We start from the raw sequence: 27,707 nt of genomic DNA, 5'->3' as shown, positions 1-27,707 counted from the left end.
GTGAAAAAAGAAAATGCTTCTGGGGAAAAAAAGCTCTGGAAAACCATTCAACTTCTCCAAGAAAAAATGTAAACATAGATTTAAAAAAAAAGCATTATCTGACAAATAAAGAAAAGTAGCAAAGTTCTGATCTTTAATTAGAGTTTGCAGTATACATTTATCTTTCTGTAATCTGTGGTAACAAATCTCCATCTAAACATTCAGGAAGAGAAAAAACAGGGGCTACCATGTCATGACTTATGAACTATGAATTCTGAACTCGGATTACTCAACTTTATTCACAGCTATTTTATACATTTATTAACAAACCGTCTTCCTTCATTTAACAACGGCTCTTGAATAACAAAATAAATTATTAGTAAATTCAACCATAAATTAAAAAATAAAAGTAAAAAAAAATTGCTCAAGCCTCATAAATGCAAGCACAGTAATATATTTCATACATGTTGATTACAGTTTCCACGTTCTTTGTGTAGGTAACACAAAGATTATTCTCTTCCCATTGTTGCAAGTTAACAAAACTTTTGAAAAGGCTTCAATCTTTTTTTTCAGCTCAATTAACTGCACTTCAGTTGAATAGAACAGACAATAACTGGGGTTATTAGTGAGATGTGGTAAAAGAAGAGGTCATGACCACTCAGAAGATCACATAAACCTAACATACACTGTAGACTTTCTAGTCTCAACCTGTAGCTCTCATTTATGAAATAATTTACAAAGAGCTGTTGATGATTTAATGAGCGGGCTGAACTTTGTCACTCTGACATTCTGCTAGTCACGAACACTTGTATTTTGCCTTTAAAATGAAGCAGAGTACTATTCACTTTTAATGAGACTAGATGCAAAGGAAAAACAAAGACAAAATCATAGATATTTTTTAAGTTCTGCTATGTTACTTTAACTATTTAATTAAAAAGGTTAATTACCAGATCAGCGCACTATTACTTGCTTAAAAACATAACACCTTTGAAAGTAGATTTTTTTTTAAAAAAAATCTTTAAAATAAGCCAGAAATAAATGAAAAGGCCTGAAGGACTTGCAAGACAGAATAATTTCTGATCAGTGACTCTTAATGGGAATAGTCATTTTATACTGCAAGTACCAACAACCATTTAGCAATTTTTTAAACAGGCACTTGATAGAGTATTTGTATACTCAATACCAGGGCATCATTCGCAAAAAATATGGCTTTATTACAAAGGATTCAAGATGGCAACCACTTAGAATCCAGTGCCAACACGGATTATAACAAATCCAGTGAGTATTTTGTTTTTCAATTATTCATAGAAAATTTAATCCTGATTAAGTATCCTTGGGCAGGAATTCATGGGTAGTTGATGACTGAAAGCAACATTTATGTGAAATGCTTCTGTTAATTTAATCTGTGTATACAGCTTAATTATGATTGGGGATTCAATGTAAGAGAAATGAATTATATCAGGATTAAAATTTTAGTAACCATATCATAGAGTACTTTTTCCTTCTTTCTTTTTAAACATGTTAACCTGCTTGTCCCTTCACCTAAGTGCTCAGATTTTAAAATCCTTTGTACAACCACTGCAATGTGTCTAAGTTTTCATAAATTATCTGTCAAAAACCCTTTGCTAATCAAGCTAAATCCTAACTAGAGCCAAAAGTAATAGAAGAAAATGGAGATTAACCCCATCCACAAATAAACAAGAGCTTATTCACTTAACTACAAATATATTTTATATTAATTTTCTGAAGTAACTTAATTTTCAGTATCTTTAAACTCCAATATGAAATGCATTTTCCTTAAAGCATAAAAAGAAGCAGTTTTTAACCAGTGTATTACACTGATTTCATAACTGGACTTAGTTTAGATACATATAAGTAAGCAATCATTTAACTGATCACTTTTTTTGGACTATCAAACCTGAGTTAACTACTGATGTAGGATGAGGCATTGTAAGTGGTGAGTCTCTTATAAAAATATCATATAATTCTTTTCATCTTTATTTCCATATGGAAATTGCATAAATCACCTTATAACAACACTCTTTCTTGAAAGTTTATTAAGTATATTTCAAAACATTTATTACCTTTTTTTCAGTTTTCAGTTTGGTACTGCTTAAATGCAGTTATATATATGTAACATGCTCTGCTTTCTCTGTTCAATTTTTCATACCACAAGTATGAAAAAAGAGTCATTGTATTTGGATCCTTATTGCACTCTGGTGAATCAATTCACTTTTCCTTAGAGAAAAGCAAGTATCAGAAGTGAGGCCGAGTTTTGTGTCCAGATGATATGGTCAGTGGTAGTGTTACTGAGGAAAGTGAAGAAACTTCCCAGTACAGACTGTGGGATAGAAAGAGTCTGTAGAGAATGACCATGGCAACAGACTGGCAAAGGATCACACCTATTGTAATGACCTGAAAAGAAAAGAAAGGGAGTGCTTTACTGAAGGCAAAAACAGAGAAATTATATTCAATTTATCATGAACTTATATATACTTTATACATACATAAACATCATACATAAACTTATATATACTTTAAGTGAATATATATAAATAAAAAATTATATCTTCCGCATCTTTACTGAGGGTAAATTTTAAAAAAGAAATTTTCAATAGAAAAATACAACTAATGTTCAGGACTGTAATTGTTCAAAAGTAAAATTCTTTTAGCAGTTTACAGATGTCAAAATAAGACACAAAAGAATAATTTACTAAACCATTCTCTCCTCAGGGTGCATGCACCGAAGAAAGTAATAAGTCATAAGAAAGTAATAAGAAAAATCAGGCTCCTGGCTAATCTAGTAATAGGAATAAAGAATCCCCTACCTGAATCTTGACGAGTACTCTAAAAGCCCTTTCAGAAATTCTCAGGTCGCTTCTCTGTCTTTGTAGACTACCTTCCTATCTATTTACCCTCTGTAAATACCTCAGGTTCAAGAAACATTTCTGTGTTTGTTCAAGCACATATGGCATTGCTTATAAAGAGCTCCTGGCAGAACTCCACTTTGAAATGATGCAGCGATTCATCTAAGACAGTGGGTATCAACGTAGCCAAAATGCGACATACTTGAGCATGGTACTCCAGTCTGCAGGGTGTTAAAGCGACTAGACTGACTTTTTAAAAGCGATCTTGATATTTAACATTATGTAGTGAACATTTTTAATCATTTTTTCTTAACAAAGCTGTGTTTATAAATTCCACAGTTTAATTTATAAAATAGTACTATAAGATAGGTTAAAATAGGAATAACAAAAGCTATTTTTCCATCATTTTGCTTATCAACTAAATTGAAATACTCACTGGTTTAATATTTTGTTTCCAAGTTCTATTTCACAGAATCCAAAGAAACTACTGAGTAGATAAATAGGTTTTTCCTACTTAATTTCCCAATAAAGACTACAAATAAAACTATTTTGATCATGTATATTATTTACCTTATCTCTTTGGTAGTCATCAAAAATGATAGAAATGCACGCAAGACCTGGATGGCACAAAAACCATAAGATGCAGCCCTGAAACAAATGAAAAATAGGTTGAATCAGCGCAGCTGTGCCTCTGTTTTCATGATGTACCAGACAGAAAACAGTACTAGCCTATTCAGGAGGTCTGGATTGATCTCAGTTGGCCTGTACAGTAGAAACTGCTATAAAAGATAGAAATAAGTTTGCTATTGTTGTGACAATGATACTTTGTTTCTAACCAAATGCGTTAGGAGTATTTAAAATCTTCCATCTTTCACATATATACATTTTGATATACTACGGATATGTTTAAACAAGTAATAAATCGATAATTGAGAAAAGCGAGGTACAAATGTGCCATATTTCTGTAAAAAACATAAGAGTATTCATTCATAGTTTTGTATAGATACACAAAGAACTTCTATAAGAATAACACAAAAAACTGATCAACAGTGGTTACTTGTTTGAGATTTAGTACAAAAGGCACTGGAATTAGGAAAGTAGGAATGGGAAACTTTTTAACATTTTTATTTTCAAATATATATTTTCTATTTTTCCTAGAACATGGCAAAATATCCTTTTCCATAATTAAATTTGAAATAAAATAATAAGTTAATACTACCAGCTCTTGAAATGGTTAGAACCTTGATGTTGTAAGAAAAATAAACAAGATGTATAAATATGTGTTTAGTATGTTACTAATGCAAAGGGAAATATAAAATATTTAATAATATATATTTTTTATTCTCTGAAAAATAAATTAGGAATTAATAGTCATGATTATATAAGGAGGTGATAACTGCACAGATGGGAGAGACGTGAGAATGTGTTTGCTACTCTTTAAATGCTTCTGGATGTCTGAATCTATTCAAATAGTTATATGAAAACATATAAAAATAAAAATTTCAGTTTAAGAAAAATTTTGGTACTGTTTAAAACATTGAAAAGAAAAAATTTAGTTTTTATACAACCAAAGTATATACTAACGTTTCAGACAACAGGCACTACTGTCTCTGTGAAGAATTCCAAAGTGAAAGGCACATCCTTGCCTGTTTGATACACAAGAGGCCTGTGGCAGCAGCCTAACAAAGCTCCACATCAGGAATAAAGAAGGAATCCTGGCCCTCTGTCCATGGCAGCCTCACTCTTCTGAGACTGTGGACTAGGGTGGGTGACCAAACAGCTTGTCAGAATGCTGTTTAGAGTTGCCGAGAGGATGGGTTATGGATTTTCTCCATCTGCATACCAAAAGTATTACCTTCTAGGGAGGGAGGCTTCTGTAACATGACTGCCCCAACCTCTCTCCTGATCTTTTCCTTTATTAAATGGGTTCAGGAAAAAAAAAAATCCATCTGCCTTTAGCTCTCACAGGCATAGGAAGGACATGGAAAGGGGGGATGAAGTCAACATGATCTCGTATGGATGCCATAAATGGCTGAAGTGTAGCGTGTACTCAGTCTCCCGGCTCCCTCTACTTACACTGAAGGATGGCTCTTCATGGTTCGTTATAAAACATTGCATAATTCTGGGAGTAAACAGTTCATAGTCAATTAAAAACTGCTTTTTGAGAAATGCAAATAGTAATCTATTTTTTTTTATTAAAAAGTTCTGATACTATAGAAAAGAATGTAAAATCCCTATTGATAGAGAAATTACAATTCAAGCAAAACTGACCTGCCAAAGATTACATGGAAACTACTGTTCCATGGGCTCTGTAACGTGGGGATAGTATCATCTGCAGCTCATAAATTGTGAAGATTAAATGAGCTGAAGCATATAAAGGGCTTAAGAGTGGTGCCTGGCACATAATAAAAGTTTACGAAGTATTAGCGTAGGGTTGCGTACTAACTTCCCAGTAATACAGAATGAAGTTGACAATGCAAACAGGTAATTTTCTAAGCAAACCCATACTTTGGCAAAGGTGATGTAGAACTCTCTTTTGAGTGTACTTCTCTCCACTGTGATGATCTGGTAGAGCCCACAGCCTAAGGACAACGCTAGGCAAATTCTTAAAACAATAAGAAGGATTCCTGCTAAGCTGTGGTGCGAATGGTGGCTGTGAGGACTGGTTTCTTCAAACTGTTCCCAAAGTAGCAAAATACTCTGCAAAAAAAAAAAAATAATAATAATAATAATAAATACATATTTTTAGAGAAAAAAGTCTTATCTACTTACAATAAAGTACTTTATTCAACTCTTTTAAATATCCCCCTAAACAGTACATTCATTCCTAAGAGGTTCTAAGATTTATCAAACTATATAAGGTGTTGATAAAGTATGGGCAGTTTTTCCCCTCACTGACACCCCTAAGCTGGAGGAAGGGGCTTGTTATCAAATGAGACCATGTATCAGAGATAAAAAAATACTACTGCTACCATGATTCAAGTAATACATCTCTTATGATGAAAATAAGTTGAAAAGAGGAAGAGAATAAGCACAAACTTTCTTCTAAATCAATCTTTCTTACTTCAACACCTTATTATGAATCAAATTGTTCTGCATTCAAGCCTGTTATCTCAGGATAAAGTTTAAAATATCTCAGTATCTTTTATAATTCACAAACTAGCAAGTCTGAATTGTTGATTTCAGTCTTTTTTTCCACGTTAACCTCTCTGGTTAAAGAGTAGATTTTTTTAAGATTTTTTTTTTTGATGTGGACCATTTTTAAAGTCTTTACTGAATTTGCTACAATATTGTTTCTGTTCTATACTTTGATTTTTCAGCTGAGAGGCATGTGGGATCTTAGCTCTCTGATCAGGGGTTGAAGGCATACTCCTTGCATTGGAAGGTAAGTGCTAACCACTGGACCACCAAGGAAGTCCCAAGGAGAGTGGATTTTTAATATTCATTATGGCACCCAGGGCAGAGTTACTTTCCTTATGTGTTTGTTCACCTTTTCTCTCCTGTGGTTACTATGCCAGTGAAAAGCTCAGCAAGTTCCTGATTAAGCTGTTCTCTTTATTGCTATTCAGTAGAAATCAGAGCCCACATTCCCTCCATCTTTACTAAACATCAATCACTTTAATTGTCATAATTTTTACCATCACACAAGTCATTGGTCCTCTGTGCTCCCGACATTTACCAACTCAGCCCTCAAAATTGAGTCTTCAGTGGCTTCCAAAGGATTTAGATGAAAACTCCATTACTAAATCTAGTTTTAGGCTTTATGGGGCTTACCAGCAGCCACCTCCTTTCCTCATCCTTGAATCTTCCACCCTAATTTTCCTCCTGCTACTTTCTTGCTAGGTGAACTCCTTTCTCCTCTTGCACATTTGAATTTCCTTCTTGGACCAAACATTCGATCTTTTTTTTACTGAAAGTTATTCCTCTACCCCACCAAATTATACCCATCTGATTCCTCAACATGCATTTCTAAACTTGACTTTTTACCACAAAAAGGTGCTATCATAGAACTATTATCTCCTGCTACATGAGGTGATGGATATTAACTGGCTAGGTTTTGGTGATCATTTCACAATGTATATATATCAAAACATCAAGTTATGTAGCTTAAATCTATACAATTTCTCGTTTTCAATTATAATCCAACAAAGCAGAAAAAAACAACCATTTCCCATGATTTACATTTTTACATATTCATACTCCCATATTTTCACATACGTATGCTAAGACGTGATCTGTGGAATACAGTGTACATATTTATGTGATCTCTCTTTGCCTGTCTCATCCACCTAGTCTGGCTGTTGTTGAGGATCAGTGCCATGTCTAACACATTGTTCACAAATGCTTCCCTGGTGGCTCAGGCAGTAAAGAATCCACCTGCAATGTGGGAGACCTGAGTTCAATCTCTGGTTGCAAAGATCCCCTGGAGGAGGGCATAGCAACCCACTCCAGTATTCTTGCCTGGAATCCCCATGGACAGAGAAGCCTGGCGGGCTACAGTCCATGCGGTCGCAAAGAGTCAGACACAGCTGAAGCAACTAAGTACAGCACTCCCACATTTTCGCATACCTATGCTAATGTGTGACCTATGGAATATGGTGTACATATTTACATGATCTCTATTTGCCTGTCTCGTCCACCTAGTCTGGTTGTTGTTGAGGACCAGTGCCATGTCTAGCACAGTCTTCACAAACGCTCACAGAAAGTCTAATGTAGAGTTATAATCTCAATTTGTATTTGTTTATGATAATGAATTTAAATTACAATGAAATAATGAAAATTCAGTTTTTAAAAAAGGCTGCTGAGAAATGAGAATTAAACTTGATGTAACATTACTCTCCATAAACCCTGGATCAGAAATGTTAAGTTGGTAGGATCTTGCCCTTATTTTAATCACCTCCAATTCAGTTCCTTCTCATTAACTCTCCCTTCCTGGCATTATCTTCTTTTTAAATATAAATACCTATGATATGGTCCCTTTATAAATTAATCATGTAAATTCAATAAACTGTCACTTGGCACTTACAGTACTAACTAAGTACTAGAGGTACAGAGATGAATAAAGCACAGGCTTTACCCTCCACTACTGAGTTTTTCAATTTATTTAATGCATTAAAACAGATTATGATGTCCTGTATAGAACCCAAGTGTATATTCCATTTTCATCTGTAACTTATACTGGTCACAAATTCAGTACAAATTTTTATGTTTATATTTTTCATCTAAATTTTTATAAATCCATTGCATATAAGCATACAGAGATCCTAGAATGTCTACATATCACAGCAGAGGAAAACAAAACAAGAGCAGAGAGGATACTTCTAAAGGACCAAATTTGCTTTGGGTGTATTTGCTTTCAAAAACAAGATCCTCTTCTTTTTTATTCTACATTTTGGTTTTTTCTTTAATCTGATATTCACTTGAATTCTTTCATGTATAAAGTAGATTCCTGCCAATGAATGAATCCCAGATTCATTACTTGACTGATTTAATACAGAGTACTTACAAAGTGTTAGAAAATATGAAAGAAAGCTCTTAATTAGAAAATGAGAATCTAACTGAATATTAAACATATTGTGCTTAAATAAGCTGATAGGAAGCTCAGATTCAGGTAAATTATAATGAAATTCTACAATCTACATATACTAGCACTCAGAAAATTAACAGGTTATTTGATCTATCACTCTTTTTTTCCATGTTTTTAAAAAATTGAACTATAAGTGATTTACAATGTTGTGTTAGTTTCTGATGTACAACAAAGTGATTCAGTTACACATATATACATATTCTTTCTCATATTCTTTTCCATGGTGGTTTATTACAGGATTGTGAATATAGTTTCCAGTGCTATACAGTAGGACCTTGCTGTTTATCTATTTAATACATAGTAGTGTGTATCTGCTAATCCCAAGCTCCTAATTTATCCCTCCTCCACCCTCTTTCCCCTTTGGTAACCATAAATTTGTTTTTCTATGTCTGAGAACAAACTCTGCTTCATAGGTAAGTTCACTGGTGTCATATTTTAGATTCCACATGTAAGTGATACTGTATAGTATCTGTCTTTCTCTTTCTGACTTACTTCACCTATGATCTATCACACTTTAAACTCATAGTTTAAAATGACACAAATTTCTCATGGGTCCCGGGGTTCAATTTTGACAGGAGATGTGTTCAAGTCTGCATTTTTGAATAGTATAGAATAGAAATATTTGGTTTCACCACTCACCTGTGTTATGACCATGAATACGGCAATACCAGTGGACGCAGGAGTAGAGTCCCACTGGAGAGGTCTGCTCTGAGACTTCTTCATTCTGACTATCGTCCAGCCCATGCACAGACTCAGAAGCAGGTATAGCATTTGAATTTGGGAAGCGATGTCAAAAACTAATGGGAAGTGAAAACCAAAGTCAGCTGAGCTTTCGCAATACAACAAATCTCCTCCTTTTTTTTTGTCTTTTTTTTTTGTGGCAATGCCGCACAGTTTGTGGGATCTTAGTTCCCCAACTGAAGAATGAACCCTCACTCTGGGCAGTGAAAGCTCAAAGTCCTAACCACAGGATCGCCAGGGAATTCCCAAATTTTATCCTTTTTGCATTGAGGACGTAATCATTTTATTAAGCACAAAGGACAGGCACTTTCAAAAAGAAACTACTGAAATTCAATAATAAACCTAAAGAATTTAAATTTTGCCAATAAATTTGTAAACATTTCTGAAAATAGCTAACACAATGGCAAAACTCCTATTTTTAAAAATATATATGTACCTGTACGTATTTTTAAGGCCAGCTTTAAATCTGTTTGTGTTCCTTATTTTTCTTAGTTTTTCTAACTACAATCTATAACTCACTACTTATGAAAACAAATTCTAAATATAACTTCTGCAGAAATATGTAGAACACTACATATTTCTGGGTTGTTTATGTTTTTTTGACTGCTGAATCACGATGTGAAGAATAGTTTCTAAAACTATTAGTAAGAAATAGCATGACAATAAAGACACGCAGGGCCCCCTGTCACATACAATTATGCTGGCCTTAGCGTCCGAGTCCTGAAGACAGGAGTGCTCCATGCATTAGTGTGAAGCGCCACCAGGCGGCCGTCACTCACACTTCAGGGGAAGTCGGCTGCTGCGGAAAGAATGCAACAAAACCGCCCGCGTCCAGCTCAGCGCTACCGGTAAACAACCATCAGTTGTTTACCTCCATTTACACGTGTATTTATTTTGGAAGTTCTATTTATTGATTTTTTTAAAAAAATTATAACCTTTCATCAAAGTGTATTTTGATGTGGATTTTGGAATAAACGTTTGATCACAATTTAAAAAATAAAACTTCCTTCAAGTTGCCATTTATGACTTTGATGTCTACAACTTTTACTTCTTTTATACAAAGATATTCTTAGAGAAACAGATAGCACTAGTTGTAGTATAATACTTGTATTAAAAGTCACAAGCCAAAAACCTATTAATAATAGATCTTCTCAGATTTATTTTGACATATTTTTCTAACCCTAACTCCAATTAGAACTTTACATTTATATTTATCTGTAATAGTGAATCTTAATGATGAACTGTCACCACATTTCAATGATATAGAACCTCATGGCCTTTCAGATAAAGGATAATTTTCTTTCACCGGAGATTTTAAATGACTGTGATGCTAATTATTTTTATTAAACATTTTACAAATACATCTTCAGTTACTTAAAGAAGTCAGCCAAAGGAATATACCTACATAAGTTGCTACTTACCTTTTGCTATTTGTTTTTACAAATACAGGGTTGGGGGTTATATTGATTTTCTGGCTCATTTCTATGTGTACTAACTAATGCACATATTGATATAATATACTGTAACTGTGAGGATAGGCAGAACACAGCTTATCTGTTCTTGGAAAAGTAACTAATTACAGACAAACTACACAGATCACACAAAAATCCCATCCTGTGGTATTTAATTAAAAATCTTGAAATTTTAGGGACTTCCCTGGTGGTCTTGTGGTTAAGACTCTGCACTTCCACTGCAGGGGGCACAGATTTGATCCCTGGTCTGGGAACTATTAATAAGATCCCACATGCCGTGTGGTGCAGCCAAACATTTTTTTAAAAAGAAGTTTTATCATTTAATAAATCTGTTGTCAGAACTACCAAAAATGATCAATGTTGATTTACTGTAGTTTTTTTAAAAAAAGACTTTTGCTTTTAACCTACCATGAAGATGCCAGACAGTCTGAAACTGTTTTGTATATAGTAGATACTCACAAAGCTTCAGAAGTCCTTGATTTTAGTAATAGCTTTGCTACTGATGGGCCTCTGTATGCTTTGCCTCTTTGGACCACAATTTCCTCATCTAAAATGCATGAGCTAAATTATTTCTATGTTCTGTCCAGCTTTAAAACTCGAGGACTCTATTATAAACAACCTGAGTCATCTAAAAGAAAACAGGGGGATAAAGCAGGGTTCTGGTAATGTCAAAAGAAAGAGAACCAACTTTTGTTCATACCCAAGAGGTGAACAGTATATACACCCTCTTCACAAGGAAAAGGAGAGGTTATAGAAGTTTTAGAATCTTAAAATAGGCAGCAAGATCAGGATAAGCGGGTCCTGAGATGATTACAGAGATTACTGTAAGATACCCTATTAAAGAGTGAGGAGACTAGAAGAGAAACATGGAAAATATAAGGAAAGTAAATCCTAGAATGGTTGTGTATTCAGGACCTGCTTTTTTTAGAGCAAATCTTAACTTGTTTTTCAGACCTGAGAATGGCATATGACCTGATGTACCTCTGAAGTTCTCTTTTAAAAGTTATGATTATAGGAAATTTTATTTTTTCACCATCACGCTTAATTGAAAAATTACCTCATAAGAGTTCCTCTTATAAATCAAAGAACAAAGCTGAGAAGTCAGCTCAATTATAGGTTTATTCTATGGCTCCAGGTTAGAAATAGAAGAAGTCAAAAAAGGGATGATAAAAGGGAAAAAAAAATCTTTAGCTTTGTGGTCAGAAAATTAGGTCTAAGTCTTGGCTCTACCATCTACCAGATGACTGACATTTGGAAATGTACTTTCTGTCACTGAGCCCAGATTCTTTATCTGCAAAATAGGGATAAGCATACCTACTTCACTGAGTCTTTATTGAGGATAAAAATTACAGAAAGGGCATAAATATGCTCTAAAGACAATGAATAGCTAAACACATTATCTATCCCTACAGAAACTAAAGACTGGATACATAGAAACTAAATCTGTAATCTTATTTCCAGTTGAGCCAAATCTAATCAATCTCAGATAAAAAAAAAACTGTATTATGACAGAAAATAACTGACACAAAGGAAAACATACAAGAAGCAGATAGCAAGTTTATGTTTTAAAGAAATGCTTAGTAAGATACTCACATTCTGCCAAACTTCCCATAAAAGGTACCCCTATTCCATCTTTGGAGTAACTGAGGAATTGAAGAGAATATTAGCATAAATTACAAATGTGAACAAAATTATTCATAATCAAAGCAAACATAACTTTGGTGGACTAATTAGGATTAATTAGACATAACGATGAACACAGTTTTAATGGTTGTGAGTTACCTGGAGAAATGAATGTAATTAGCGAAAGCTGAACCGGCTTGTAACAGCAACGCAGTTGTCAGAACCTTTAAAACCACGTGCATGGGTCCTCCTTTCTTAATAGCCTGCCACAATGATTGAGCATAGATGCAAGCAATCACAAAATACACTAGGACGAGGAGGAAAAAGAACTCATGTAACCCTGTGAAGAGAAGAAAGGAACAAGCCAGTTACAGTGTTGGGTTGCTTTCAAATCTTCCCATCAACATATTTTCAGAACTTGTTTTTTAATTGGAGTCATAGCCTTTATTTACTTTTGCAAGAGAAAAAAAGGAAAACTGTTGCAACTTGAATAATCTTCTACTCTGGAATAAAGTCTTAACTGTAAGAGCGCAGCTTAAACGAAGGTCAATCTATTAAAAAAAAAAATACTGGTCAGGAAATAAGCCCACAGACTAACCACAAAATCATAGTTTTGATCGAAAAAACAATGATTTCAACTTTCAGTTACATATGTTGCTTACCCCCAAAATGGGTTTCTTCTATAAGACGTTTAAAAATAGACTTCAGTTCAGTTCAGTTCAGTTGCTCAGTCGTGTCCGACTCTTTGCAACCCCATGAATTGCAGCACGCCAGGCCTCCTTGTCCATCACCAACTCCTGAAGTCCACCCAAACCCATGTCCATCAAGTTGGTGATGCCATCCAGCCATCTCATCCCCTGTCGTCCCCTTCTCCTCCTGCCCTCAATCTTTCCCAGCATCAGGGTCTTTTCCAATGAGTCAGCTCTTCACATCAGGTGGCCAAAGTGTTGGAGTTTCAGCGTCAACATCAGTCCTTCCAATGAACAACCAGGACCGATCTCCTTTAGGATGGACTGGTTGGATCTCCTCGCAGTCCAAGGCACTCTCAAGAGTCTTCTCCAACACCACAGTTCAAAAGCATCAATTCTTCAGTGCTCAGCTTTCTTTATAGTCCAACTCTCACATCCATACATGACCACTGGAAAAACCATAGTCTTGACTAGATGGATCTTTGCTGGCAAAGTAATGTCTCTGCTTTTTAATATGCTATCTAGGTTGGTCATAACTTTCCTTACAAGGAGTAAGCGTCTTTTAATTTCATGGCTGCAATCACTATCTGCAATGATTTTGGAGCCCAGAAAAATAAAATCAGCCACTGTTTCTACTGTTTCCCCATCTATCTGCCATGAAGTGATGGGACCGGATGCCATGATCTTAGTTTTCTGAATGTTGAGCTTTAAGCCAACTTTTTCACTCTCCTCTTTCACTTTCATCAAGAGGCTCTTTAGTTCTTCTTCACTTTCTGCCTTAAGGGTGGTGTCATCTCAGTCAATAATAGTTTACATACCCTGACAATGCTTCTCGAAGTGTGAGCCCTGGGCCAGCAGCAGCACCAGCACTAGGGACCTCGTTAGAAATGCACATTTGGGGCTCATCCTGTATCTAGGGTCTCAGAGACCCTGGGAGGGGGAACCAGCACTCTGGGCTTGAAAAAGTCCTTCAGTGACTCTGATGCAGCTAAAGCCTGAAAGCCACAGCTCTGGGATGGATGGCAGCCTTAAATTCCCACTTGGACAAAGTGTCACAATACGTGTCATGACCACAGCCTCCTTCTGAAGGAAAGGGCTTTCATTCTGTCAAAGAGGAAAACCTATGGAGACCACGTGATTCCACTCCACAGGCGACTGAAACTAAAACACCTGACCAAATGGCTACCAATCCAAAGACTAGTCACTGGCCAATAGCATCACTTTGGTTCTCAAAGACTAGAGGCTAAGCATGTTCTCTTGGGACATCAAACCACAAAACACAGAAAGGATGAAGCAAGAAAAACTGAAGTTGGAAGGAACTGATGCTGGGGCAGGTCAGAGGAGTCAAGCCAGGCCATGATGAAATAAAAATTCTGAGTGAGCAGAAATTTTGAATGAGCAAAGGGAGTTGGCTGGTAAAGACAAGAACAAAGTAAATGTGCAGAATTTTTAAAATGGTGCTAGGCACTTAGCGACCTCTAGTTTCTACCAGCAACTTTTCAGGATGGTCTTCACACATTCTCAAGATAAACACCCCCTTTTCTGCATTAAGTGGAATCTTTTGACTGTGTCTTCATTTTTCAGAACTTTCAGAAAATTTTTATAACAAACCAGGGTAAGCTCTGAATTTAACAATTTACATTTACTTGGTTACATTGAAAGTTAGTCCCTAACATTAGGCTTTTATATTCTATCTAAATAACACTGGACACAGTGACAGCGGCTATGAAGACAGCTGTCTCTATTGAATCTGTGAATGAATAGTCTAAACTGCACTCACTTTCATCCAGCTATGACCCCTGACTGAACGTGCTCCAATTTGCCATGTGGGATAAACTCAAAACAACAGAAGGAAATGTTTCCATTATATGGAAAATCATTTTGGAAAAGTAATTCAGGAGATACAAATAGGAGGAAAAGTACTCAATAAACAGTTTAATCTCAGCCATGTTTTAGGGATGGTTAGGAGAAAACAGAAAGTCTTTCAGCCACTGGGTGTCTCTCCTGCTCTTCGTACATAAATGCTGATTGTCCACTTCGCTAGTGCAGGTGAGAAAATACTTCAGGCTTCACGAAGAGAATATCAAATAACAGAATGGGCGTATGTTCTTTTAAAATTCCTAACATAGAGAAGTAGAATATTCTAGTTTTAGAAATAATAGGACCATAAGCCTGCGATTGTTAGAGTAATAGAATAAGGCAGAAAATAAGCTAAACATATTTTAACTGTGGGCTTCCCTGGTAGCTCAGCTGGTAAAGAATCCACCTGCAATGTGGGAGACCTGGGTTAGATCCCGGGGTTGGGATGATCCCCTGGAGGGCATGGCAATCCATCCAGTGTTCTTGCCTGGAGAATCCCCATGGACAGAGGAGCCTGGTGGGCTACAGTCCACAGGGTCGCAAAGTGTCAAACACGACTGAGCAACTAAGCACAGTATTGTAACTGTGGGTCAGTAAAAGTCTTCATGCTATCCTGTGTTCTGTCTTTCCTTCTTAGTATAAAGAACTAAATATGGTATTCTACTTATATTTTTATTTATTTATAATACTTTACAGAATATTCATTACAAGTTAAGGTTCCAGACTCTGTTAGCTTAGAAATGCACTACGAAAAGAAAATTCTCAGACTATTTATTGAGTAACCAGAATAGTGAGCCTCCCAGGTGGCTCAGTGGCAAAGAATCTGCCTGCCAAGCAGGAGACACAAGTTCAATCCCTGGGTCAGGAAGATCCCCTGGAGAAGGAAATGGCAACCCACTTCAGTATTCTTGCCTGGAGATTCCCATGGGGTTTCCCAGGCAAGAATGGGAAATCTTGCCTGGGAAAGATGGACTGGTGGGCTACAGTCCACGGGGTCACAAAAGAGTTGGACACGACTCAGAGACTAAACAACAACCATGACCAGAATAACAGAAGAAAGGACTTTTGAAAATAAGACATATTTCACTAGCAAAAAGTGTTTTCAGATTATTCAAGACTAAATGTATTTTCCATAAAAAGCTAACACTGTAACCAACAAATTACTTCATTGAGATAATATATTAAATAACTTGAACAAGGACATTTGTCCTATACTTTGCTCATTGCATTTTGCATAAATTATTTACCTTGACTCTGATTCTTTAAAGATAAAACTCTGGTTCTGCACTCAGGGTTCTTTTAAACAAACCACCTCTAGGAAAAAAGTAAGTTTCTTTCCTCTTCAACTTTACTTTGGTCTGCCACCATCCTTCAGAGGAGAGAAATCTATGTTCACCTTGAAACTAAAATCTAATTTTAAAACAGGTAAATATTAGGTATTAAGTCTTGCCTATACACAAAAGAAGAAAAACACTCTTAAATCATGAATGGGCGACAAAGACTTACAAGGGAATGAGTAGATTTTAAGGCAAACTTAATAGGAAGAAGCATTAGTAAAATTCAGTGGGAAGAAAACATTTAGGACAGTTTTAAAAAATTTACCTCCAGCTAAATGATGGGAGATGGGAGAAAAGAGGGTAAGAGAGGGAGAGAGTCAACGGGTCACAGGGCAGCCCCTGCAACAGTCTGTCCTACCAGTGATGTCTGCGGTCTCAGAAGCCAAGGTCCATCCCACCTGCAGGTGTCTCAAGACACCTCTTGATGAATCTAAACCAATTAGAGAAATTCCAATACTCTCTTTGCCCAAAGATGTAAGCCTAACCCTAACCCTTTACTTTGACTTGTTGGTTTACCTTTATCTCCTTTCTGATAACTTCACTTAACATTTCTCTTACCATGTTAGATAACAAGGTCATGTGTCGAGTTCTGGCCAATGAAATGTGATTAGGGACCTTCTGGGAAAAGCTTCCTTGCTCTTAACAAAGAGACACTGAATTTGGCCATTGTCCAGATACAAGGCCCAGATACCTGCAGTTAACCTTGAATATGAGGGAGCTGACAAAGCTGACAGTCAGAGGTACGAAGGTAGAGAAATGCTAAATAAACTGCCTTGAAGAAGTCTCAGATGTTATTGTTATGTAAGAGAATTAATTTCCTTACTGTCTATACTACTTGCAGTAGAGTTTTCCATTAAAGTTACAGAGCTAAAGGCAAGATCCAACCCATTATCTTTTGGGGTAACAGAGAGGAAAAAAGGAACAAGAGAAAATAATAAACATATCTGGAGTCTTAAAGACAGTGAGATGGCAGATGTGGAAGAGCCTGTAATATTATTCTGAGAAAAATCAAGTCTACTTTAGACAATGATGCTTTAACTCTCAGGATTCTGTGCACTTCTTTTGGTCTCCACCAACTACAAGTAATTAACAAGGATTCTAATTTTTTAAGAGGTGATTTTATTTTATTCTACCTTGAGGCATGATATTCCTATGTAGTGTTTTGTCAAATAGCACCAAACTTGCCTTAGTCAATATTCAAAAAAACCCCTAAGTTCCTATGTCTGTAAAATATAAGAGTAACTGAAGTCTGGTAGATATATAAAATACCTAATTGGTTTGAAAGGAAACTATAAAATTTAATCAGAGTAACATGTAACATTAATTGCAGCTTTTTGCACCAGGTTATTCTAATTCGAACCTCTAAGATACATGGTTAACAGTCTATTCTGAGTAAAAAGCATCGCAAATCCATTTTCTCTACTCAGGGCAGAAAATTAGTCAAATGAGGAGAAGTTTCTAAACCAAACTAATTGGCAATTATTCCCTGGAAACAAATTCTATACCTGAGGCTATAGACTAGGAAGAATCTGAAGGCTTTATGTTAAAACCAACACATTTCTAAAGCAACATGGACGATGGACTTCTAGATAAGTGGGTCTACACATTAGAATTAGCTAAATACCTCACTTCCACTCCAAAACCAAGTCTATCTCAGTCTCAGGGGCGGACATCTGTATTTTTCCCAAAGCTCTCCAGATGCATACACAGCGGTGGGTTGAGAATTAATGAATTAATCACTCAATAGAGAATTAATCGGATTTTAAGGCATCTAGATATTTAAAGAATGAAATGATGAGATCCTTGGAAATTACGCCAGCTACCTAGCAATGAATACTTTTGAGTTCTTACAGCACTTTTAAAAAATCAATCCCCACATAATAGCCTTGCAAAGAATTCCATGCTTAATGGAAATCTGTATTATAGTGAGATTTTTTTTCCCCTTCACTTAAATACTCTTGGTGAGTATTTAAATGACCAAAGTAACATTCCCCACTTGGGTAAAAGAAAGACAGATTTTAAACACACTGTAAAAGGAGTCAGAAGTAAGAACTGAATCAGAACTTCAAATTCTGTCAACCTAAAATTCTGATGAAATATTTTATGGGAGTCGATTTGATTTCAGAAAACTTCATCAATTTGATCATTCCTAAAATGGTTGCAAGCTCCAATGAAGGCAACTCATAAAAATATTCAAATACCCTAGTGAAGGACAGCTATATGAAGTAATGGAGTTTCTATCCTACTTAATCACTGGGTTGCCAATTTAGACTGCTCAGTTTATCAACATTCTTCTGTTCATAAAAATAAAGCTAGCTTATCATAAAAACAGACTTTAGAATGCAGAAACTATAAACTATCCATAATCCTACCAGCCAAAGTATGGAAACAATCTGTTCATATTTTTGTACTTCTTTCTGTTGATTCTCTGCATTTTGTAACATAAGTGAAATCATACAACATAACATTTCCAGTTCTGCTTTTAAACTTAATAGTACAGCTGTTACAATTCTATAAGAAGGTTTATTTAACCATTTCTCTACTCTTGGACACAAGTTGTTTTTAATTTTTCAGTAGTCGAACAACATAACATGAAGGTTCTTGGGCGTAAATCTTTTTCTACACTTAGAAAAAGATATCTAAATACATATTCTTACCAGACTCTCCAGCACTGAAATGATCAAACGGGTTCCCTTCGGCATCCGGGTTTAGTAACAGCATTTCAAATGGGATGTCTTCCACCTGGGAATCCTCACTGCCCTCTCTGCACGTGTACTTGTCTGCATAGAGCATGTGCCACTTCTGTGGATGAGGAATCTGGGACACTGTCAGGTTATGTTCTGTCTGATTCACGGCCACTTCAAAGGGAAAAAAATAGCAGTTTCAAAGCAAAACCCTCAAATGTGTTCATTGTTTTAGTCACACAATCAATTTGAAATTAGAATTCTTTTGTTTAGTTCTTATTGCCTCAGTAATCCAAACCCTGATGTAGTACTGGAATAAGTTCTGTAAGTCAAAAAGCAGGTAAAAATATTGTATTTAACCAACCAAAGGAATCACTATAAAAGTTCTATGAAAATAGGTACACTGAGTCATTCTGCTGTGCACCTGAAACTATCACAACATTGTTAATAGGCTATACTCCAATATAAAATAGTTTTTAAAAAATTCTATGAAATACTACAAATGGCTAGAAAGATTTCATTGAAATTCTGAATTTCAATTAAATATTTCCAAAGTTTTCAAGTAAGTGAGCAATACTAAAAATTTTTTTGTTGTGGTGGTAAAATGTGTACAACACAAAAGTTATCATTTTTAGGTGTACAGCTCTGTATTAAGTACATTCACAATGCTGTGCAAACCATCATGGTGACATTTCTGAAAATTACTTATTTGAGTTATATTTAAATATGGAGCATTCAACTTTGGAAACTATTATATCTAAAACTATGGCTGACAAACACCATCAAAAGATTGTCCAAAATCTCTTCCTGATTGGTTATTCCCTTAAAAGGTACTCAAAGCAGAAAAACAGAAATTACAGGAATATAACAGTTGTTACACTGGGTGAGATCTACATAATGTATTGGAGGGTGGAAACTGTTGGCCTCACACAGACCTGTGCTTGAATCTTGGCTCCAATACTTACCTTCTACATGACTTTGGGCAAGTTACGTAAGCAATGACACTCACCTTCTTTATCCGTAAAATGAAGATAATACTTAGAGCAAAGAGCCAATACAAGCACTAAGTTATACACTCAGCATGGTTGCTGAATACAAGTTGTCCTTTTCCTTTCTTTAAAATAAGGTGATTACACTAATCAGTGGTTCTCAATCCAGGGTAATTCTATTCCTCTGTAGAGCATTTGAAAATGTATAGGGACAGTTTTGCTGTCATAGCAGTTGAGAACATACTTGAAGCAGGGCAATGCTAAACCTCACGCAACCCAACATAGTCTCCCATGATAAAAACCTGTTCCTACCCAAAATGCCAATAGCACTCCCTTTGAGAAACACTAAATGATGTCTGAGATCCCTTCTCTGTCTAAAACTATGATTCTGATCTAAAAGAAACTCACTACCACCATAAGTGTGGTAGGAGGGTGAAGTCTCAAACACCATGTGTAATAGAGACAGTAGGAGAGTTAGAGGAGCAAGTCTTACAACCTTGGGACTCATCATACAAATACAATACTTCACCTCTCTACATGTGTTTCTTCAGTAGTAGACTTAAGACACTTGCCCTGTCTGACTCAGAATCCTTGTAAGGAGCAAAGGAGAAAGTATATGAAAATCCTAAGTGAAGAGTCTGATTCTATACAAAGTGTTCTTCAAGTATAGGATGATGATGGGCCTGATTCCCAAGTCCAGACTGCCCCCACTGCATGCCAGCTAGTCTTGATCTCTTCCTCAATTGAAAACACAAAACTTTTTAATAAATAAAAGACATTTCTTGAGATAACTGTGGAAATTTGCATATGGAAAAGATTTTAGAGGATACTATGAAATCGTTCATTTTCTTAGATGCAGTGATGGTATTGTTATGGCAATATTTATGGAGAAAAATGTCCTTACTCTTATGAGACATGTGCTGAAATATGGTGAATTGCTCAACACACCCACAGCTTATTTTCATTTCAGTTCAAAACAAAAATCACACACACACAAACATAAAGCAAATGTAACAAAATATTAAAATTATTAAACCTAAGCCAAGAATATTCAGAGGCTGGTTGCACTTTGCTTTCAACTTGTATGTATAACTGAAAATATTCCTAATAAAAAGTTAGAAAAACATTATTTGTAAATTGTCTTTATCACTGAGACAGGGACTTATCTAGACAGGATTCAAATTTGGAGGACTTAAAACTTTACATTTGGGAATTTCATTAATAGTAGTTAAATTGGACAAGATGATTTTGTTAAGAACACCACAGCATTGTTTTTTTTTTTGCTGTCTTAATTTAGCTGACATTTATACTGTTTTTCTTAAGGCACAGCTTCTGGGAAAAAGTAGTAAGGACTCAAGTTTCTGTTAAATATTTGAAGACCTTTAATAAGAATTCAATATATGATCAATAAGCAGTTCAGAAATAAGGCTTTTGAAATGTGCAGCTTGCAATTATATAATCTGGGCTTATTATATAAAAGCTCTGCTGTGTTGAGGTTTTATCACTTCCACTTTTTCTCTTAGATAAAATAATATAAGAATTTAACCATTATATTTTCATCAATATACTTTTTGATGCTTCATTTTAAATTATGTGTTCATTTTAAATTGCCACATCATAAAGAGATACTGGCTTGAGTTTTTGTCTTGCTGCCTTTTTCAGTAAGCCTAGGAAATAAGCCTCTTGACAAAACTGCATGTTCATTGTTTTTGAAACAAAAGACTAGAGCACAGCATGCTTATTGTATGCTGATGCAATTAGTACCTCAAATATTAACAAAACTTGAATTGCAGAGAATGGTGTTCAATGGCTAATTGCCCAATAGAATTATAAAACGAAATGAATACTGTTAACAAAATTACTCAAAATAATAAGATACTAACACTTTTAAGAAATTAATAAAATATACCAAATGTACAAAAGGAAATATATGCATATGATATAAAAAGACAATACTGAAAATGTTTTATATACAAAATTACATTTAATTCTTGTTATCTGACAGCAAATTTCTTTTCCATAGAAACTCATTTTCTGTGCTTTAAATATCTTCTTTGTTTGCTCTAAAAAAAAAAAAAACCCTACAAAATAGTTTTCACCATTTAAAAAAATCTGATAGTTTATGTCATTACTGAAAGAGGAAAAAGGAAGACTGAAAAATAATTCTTCAAACATTAATTTGGGGAGAATGTATAATCACAAGCAACATTCAACACTGAGATTTTTCAAGTCTACTAATCTTTTCATAGTTCATGGCAGCAATAAGGTTTTACATAGGAATCAGGCACAGTTAATGAGCTCATCACCAAGTAGGTGAAAGGCTATTAATACTTAAAAGTCTCATCAATGGTCAGGAAATGAGAATTTTTTTACAAAGAATTATTTTCAAATATGTGGTACTACTACACTGTCATGAATTTAAGGATATGCTTTTTTGTTTCAATGCATCAAAGCTTCTAGATAACAATATACTATTATATGAAAATAATATGCAAAAGTTGGAGAATACAGATTTTGTTAAGACTTGTCTCTTGTTACTGGAAAAAGAACTGATTAAATATGTAGAAAGGGATATATATGCTATCAGTACTTAATTTATTTCAGACCTTCAAATTTAACAAAACAATCTTCATTCCTTAAAAATTCCTGTTTCCTGAGGTCTTCCGTTCCAACAATTTCAAAGAATACCCTTCACATAACAGAGAAGGAAGAGGAAGGGAGAATATAAAAAGAAACAACAGCAAGAGGTTTTATAAATTATAGCTCTCTATACATGCAACTCCACCTAAAGGGTCATAATTAGAATCACAGCATTTTAGACTTTAGGAACCTTGGAGAAAACTAGTCCAACTTCCTTGTTGCACAGATAGGTAAAGCGCAGGTGAAAGATAACAAGATCTTATTACAAGTTACTAACAGTGATTCTCAGTTTAGCCGTCTTTCCAGCACACCAATCTCTTCATATACATAAGTTCTGTGACTAAAGGTACTTGACTGATATAAAAATTATGTTTTTGCAAGTGTATATAGAATATGGTATAACATTGACCATGTAATATAAGAAAATAAATCGATTCCTATAGCTCAAAGCTTTAAACTGTCCAATCAATTTTTAACAGAGAAGCAAAAAGACTTTAAGGTGCCAAATACAAAGGAAATGACCTACTAACCAAAAACCCCTCAAGCACTAAGCTGCATGACAATTCATCCTACAAATACTCAGCCAAGGCTTAACTGAGCACTATGGTGATTATAAATCCTCACTTTCTCTCAACCATAAATGTAACTAACACTCATACTTCTTATCTCAACCTCAGTTTCACCTTTACTCACAGTGACCTGATCCATACTCTTAGCAGCCTTAAGCACTGTGGCGAGTGTCAGTATTTTGGTCTCTTGATTTATCACTAGTGCCTAGCATAGTATGGGAAGTATTGTGAATGAATAGGTCAAAAGAGCCCTTCTGCTCTCACTGATTGATTTTATACCAAATAAATATAAACTTGTAACTATAACAGGTGCTGTGGAAGAAAACAGGCTATAAAACCTCAAGTGTTAACTTAGTAGATGGAAGAGTCAAAGAGAAGAAACAGAGGAAAAGCCTGTGCAAAGGCCCAGGGGAGCTCTGAAACAAAACCAGCACTACAAACAAAATGAGGCCAAAGTGGGCAATACTGTGAGATGAAGCTGAGAGGTAGGCGGGTTAGTATCAGCCAGACTCGGATGGCCTTCCTGATCAGGTTAGGAGGGTCATCTCTCCTTGAGCAGTAGGAACCCACTGCAGTATTTAAGGGTGTGCTGAGGGTGTAAAGGTGAGATGATCAAACCTGCTACTCTGTAACTCTGGTTACAGAGGGGGAGCGACATAGCTGCAGCGGCCAGGCAGGACGTATTGCAATAGTACAGGCAAGAGACTGTGGCTCCTGGAATAACACGATGGGGGTAAGACGAAGAAAAGTAGATGAATTCAAGAGATATTTAGAGGAAACCTACTAGACGGGAAGGGGATAGAGAGACTAAAGAGAGGAGTGTTGGAAGACTCCTTGATTTCTAGCTTATTCACTAGATAGATGGTGGTGCCAGTTTTTCAAACAAGGAACACTGGAAGAGGACCAGGTTTGGATGGGCATGGAGGAGAAACTACGAGAACTGGGAACTGAGGGTCAGAACTTCTTATACTTAAATGGAACACGTAGCTGAGCAAATTGGTGTAGAAAGGCAAAGAAAACTGACAGTGACCTTGTGTATGAGTTTCCCAGATAAGTTCTACAATTCAGGGTTGGGGTAAATAAGCAACTGTCTCTTTGATATCTGAATCTAGTCATTCAGGCTTCTTCAGCAGACTGTCAATGTCATCTCAGAAACCTAGACAAGAGATCCCCACAATAGGCGGCAATGATATGGGACTTGTACTGTCGTCCCTACTCAGGCTATGAGGGAACCAGACATCTGCTGACTGACTGCTAAACTGAGAATCACTGTTAGTAACTTGTAATAAGATCTTATTATCTAATAAACAAAGAACGGATGTTTAGAAATAGCAGTGCTTGACTGACTAGACTAAAAGAAGACTCAAAGACTCATCAATATGTAGAACCTGGCAGAGGAAATATAGGGCAAAAGGGGAGAAAGATAATTCCCAGTTTTTCTCACGGATATTTCACAGTCCTAATTAATAGCCAGTTAACTTCTAAGGGGTAGGATGGGTAGCATGGCATAGGCTCTTCATTTCTGCATTAAAAATACCCGCACTCACTCTGGATGGCAAACACCCTAATGCACGGGACAATGTTGATGACAAAGGAAGAGATCAAGGATTCAGGCAACTAGAATGATAAAAGCAGAGCCTCTCCAGAGATGAATCTAGCAGTTTACAAATGATGTGGTCCTGGGATAGTCCAAAATGACACACTGTGGCACCATATGACTAGGTCCCAAGTATGCCAACAGCATATTGCAAAACAGCATCACTTCGGGTAAATTATACAATTAACTCAGATAACGCATGCTTAGTTTTTAGCTCAGTGCTACCAGATAATAAGCATTCAACAAATATAATCACTCACTCCATGCTGCCACTGGGTCAAAATACATCTGCCATATTGGTAGGAATTATGTGGCCTGTAAGAAGTCTGAAAGAAGGAAAGTATACCTTTATAAATTATCTGCATATTTTTTTCAAAGATTTTGAATAAGAGGGAAAAAAGGCATTCTATTTTTTGATCAAAGAGAAGATTAGTTTCCTTAAAATTTAGCTTAAAATGTACTAGGCAGAGTGTGGTGTGCGCTGTGCCATGAAACATCTTGATATGTAAATACTATACTCCTAACATTTAAGGAGGAAAAAAAAAACACATACTGATCAAAGAAAAGGGGAAATACTCACTTGTCAACTGAGCTTTGGATAATTTTTCACTACAACTATACTCAGGACCACCTTCCTGCAGCTTTAGCCATTCCTGGGCTTGGAACAGGTAGAGTTTAGCTTCCTTTCCAACAGCTACTGCTATGTTGTTGATTCTGACACACAAAAGAGCATGGTCACCTGGGACATTAAAACAAAAATTATCAACTAGTTTGATCTTGTATGGAACTGAAATGGTAGGACAATTCAATAACTCTATTTATCAAAATGCGAATTGAAAGAGCATAATTTTTCTTAAATCTCATTTTAACTAGGTACTTCATATTAGAATGACCATCCCATTCAGACGCAGGTCAAGTGATTATTCATATTAATTATGCAAAACAATGTGTTGTGTTTCCTTATACTTCAGCTGATAACTGATTGCTTTTCACTGAACAAACAGCAACATCTGCTGTAGGAAGACATGCACTGTGATAGAATTTTGCCTCATTTTACAACCATTCCAAATCTTTAACACTTCTTTATAAATTATCTATAGAAATGTCCTGCCAGTTTCTTTTGGTTTTTAATATAACATGGATGCTAATATTTAATTATTCTTTTACTATAAAAAGCAAACATATATAATATAGCAAGAAAGTTTAAATAAATGAATTTCAGATACATTTGACATCTGTGACTTTTACATAGGAATTTTCAGAACAATATATGTTGTAAGACAACTATACAATGACCCTTGTTGCATACTGCAACTACATTTAAGGCCTGGAAGAGAAATGGCAAAAAGTAGGTCCCTCTAGGGAAAGGGACTCTGAGTAAGGAAAAGCAAAACAAGGGACTGTTTTTTCATCTTAAGATCTTTTGATTCTCTTGTTATTGTTTTATACTATTATCACTTTGACAAATTTTAAACAAATTTATATGTATAGTGTGTATCAAAAAATCATTTAAGTCTCTGACATAAACTAATCACATTATAAATTATCAACAGCCTTAAAAGTGATTCTATCCCCTATTAACATTTTGAATCATGTTCTGAATTACAATTCCTATTTCAGTACTTACGAAAGTATGGTCTTGGTACTATTATTTTACTGAATTCAAATTCAGTGAAAACTGATAATAGTAAAAACACACACAAAACGAGAAAGTGTGTTTGTTAATATACTTGGAACACTCTATTCCTCAATCTTTTCTCAGAAATCTGGATTTATTACTTGTTTCTCCTCTATATCTATCAGGTAGTCATAAATGAAATATCTGGGCTGTCTAAGCTTGTTTGCCAATCATGAATAAGCCATGTCACAGCTTCCATATATGCCAGATTTTCTGACACTGTCCAGATTGTGCCATTTATCGTAGTGACGTTACTATCACTTGCGCATGCCCCACACGGCATGGCCAAAAGATAAAATAAAATAAAGGGCCCTAACCTCATTAAAGCAAATAATTATTTGAAATATAATAGTAGTCAAATTAGGAGTACTGAGTAAGTATCAAGAAAAACACTCAAACTTTGAGGGTGCAAATGAAGCAAAAATTAGAATGAAAGCAGATTCATTCATTTAATAATCATGGATTTTTGAGGGAGACCAGAAGTGAAGAATCAAATGCAATCTCATTTCGGAAGGGTCACATAGGATACAAATTAAGAAGCTTCCAGGACGCACTTGCATGCATTTCTGTCAAGTTCATTCTAGGCCTCGTGGTCCACAGTAAAGCTAGGGAAGTAACCAAACTGTTCCCACAACTGTGACACCTAAAGACGTGGTGAGGAGGGGAATCCGAAACTTCTGGGCTGCAAACAGGTTTTAGCAAATGGATCCTAAAACAAAAAGGACAAAACCCAGGAAATCTCAGTTCTGGAACTTATGTTCACATGTAATTACGGTGTCTTAGTGTACACAATCAAGCTGACAGGAGTGAATAAACGATGCTTATTTGAGCGAAGGATCTCGAAACTTGCAGCAGGAGAGAGAACAGCACATCCGTTAGCACGAGAGGATTGGGGAAATGGTCTCTTAGGTGCAGGATACAATCACTCATCGGGGGAGGGAGCTGAAGAGGATCTGGGGAGCTGCAACAGAGGGGGGTTGGCCATAAACGCATCCCACGATTCCGGGAAGCTGCGGTAGGGGAGACAACCGGCGACAGGGGAAACACAGGTAAGCTGGCTGAAGTCCCCAGCCTTGCCGCTGCCAGCTCCAGGCTCCCCAAGAGAGGCGGGGAGGGAAGGGCCCGCGGGATGGGTCCACGCGCCTTCATCCCTCTCCCCGGCCCCGAACCTACCGTGGAACTCGAAGTGGCCGATGCTCTGGCCCTGAGCGTCTCGGGCCGCGGCGCTACTGAAGCTGCCCCGCAGCGTCTTACCCTGGCTGCCTGGTGGCCACCAGCAGCAGGTGAGGGCCACTGCCAGCAGCCGCAGCCCCCCCATCCCCGCCTACTGCTCGGTACCCACACCCCAAGCCCTAATCGCCCGCGGCCGCGGGCCCCACGTCGGCAGCTTGAGAT

At 36.2% G+C, this 27,707-nt stretch overlaps 1 protein-coding gene across 3 annotated transcripts; it reads right to left on the bottom strand.

Moving 5' to 3' along the window:
* Positions 1–111: 111 nt before the first annotated feature.
* GPR180 (G protein-coupled receptor 180) lies at positions 112–27,707 on the bottom strand. 3 transcript variants are annotated; one of them, XM_081552143.1, is made up of 9 exons: positions 27,486–27,707; positions 25,215–25,373; positions 18,813–19,013; positions 12,429–12,609; positions 12,240–12,289; positions 9,073–9,230; positions 5,355–5,546; positions 3,417–3,494; positions 112–2,394 (listed from the first exon to the last, which is right to left on the bottom strand). In XM_081552143.1, exons 1-9 carry the CDS (start codon positions 27,628–27,630, stop codon positions 2,236–2,238), a joined length of 1,323 nt encoding a protein of 440 aa, XP_081408269.1. In that variant the 5' UTR covers positions 27,631–27,707; the 3' UTR covers positions 112–2,235. The 3 variants fall into 3 exon arrangements, with proteins under 3 accessions (XP_081408269.1, XP_081408271.1, XP_081408270.1); XM_081552145.1 differs by lacking the exon at positions 25,215–25,373; XM_081552144.1 differs by lacking the exon at positions 112–2,394 and having other exon boundaries at positions 3,439–3,622.

The sequence above is a fragment of the Giraffa tippelskirchi genome, chromosome 12, assembly GCF_054371585.1.
Source record: "Giraffa tippelskirchi isolate mGirTip1 chromosome 12, T2T-mGirTip1v1.2.pri, whole genome shotgun sequence".
Lineage (NCBI taxonomy): Eukaryota > Metazoa > Chordata > Mammalia > Artiodactyla > Giraffidae > Giraffa > Giraffa tippelskirchi.
This window is presented reverse-complemented; position numbering and strand designations above follow the sequence as displayed.

Excerpts from the sequence above, each read along its gene's own strand:
- GPR180 (XM_081552143.1), bottom strand. The coding sequence starts at position 27,630 with ATGGGGGGGCTGCGGCTGCTGGCAGTGGCCCTCACCTGCTGCTGGTGG. Across the intron at positions 12,290-12,428 it reads AATTACATTCATTTCTCCAG|TTACTCCAAAGATGGAATAG; the intron begins GTAACTCACAAC and ends TCAATTCCTCAG. Across the intron at positions 2,395-3,416 it reads ATGACTACCAAAGAGATAAG|GTCATTACAATAGGTGTGAT; the intron begins GTAAATAATATA and ends TTTTCTTTTCAG.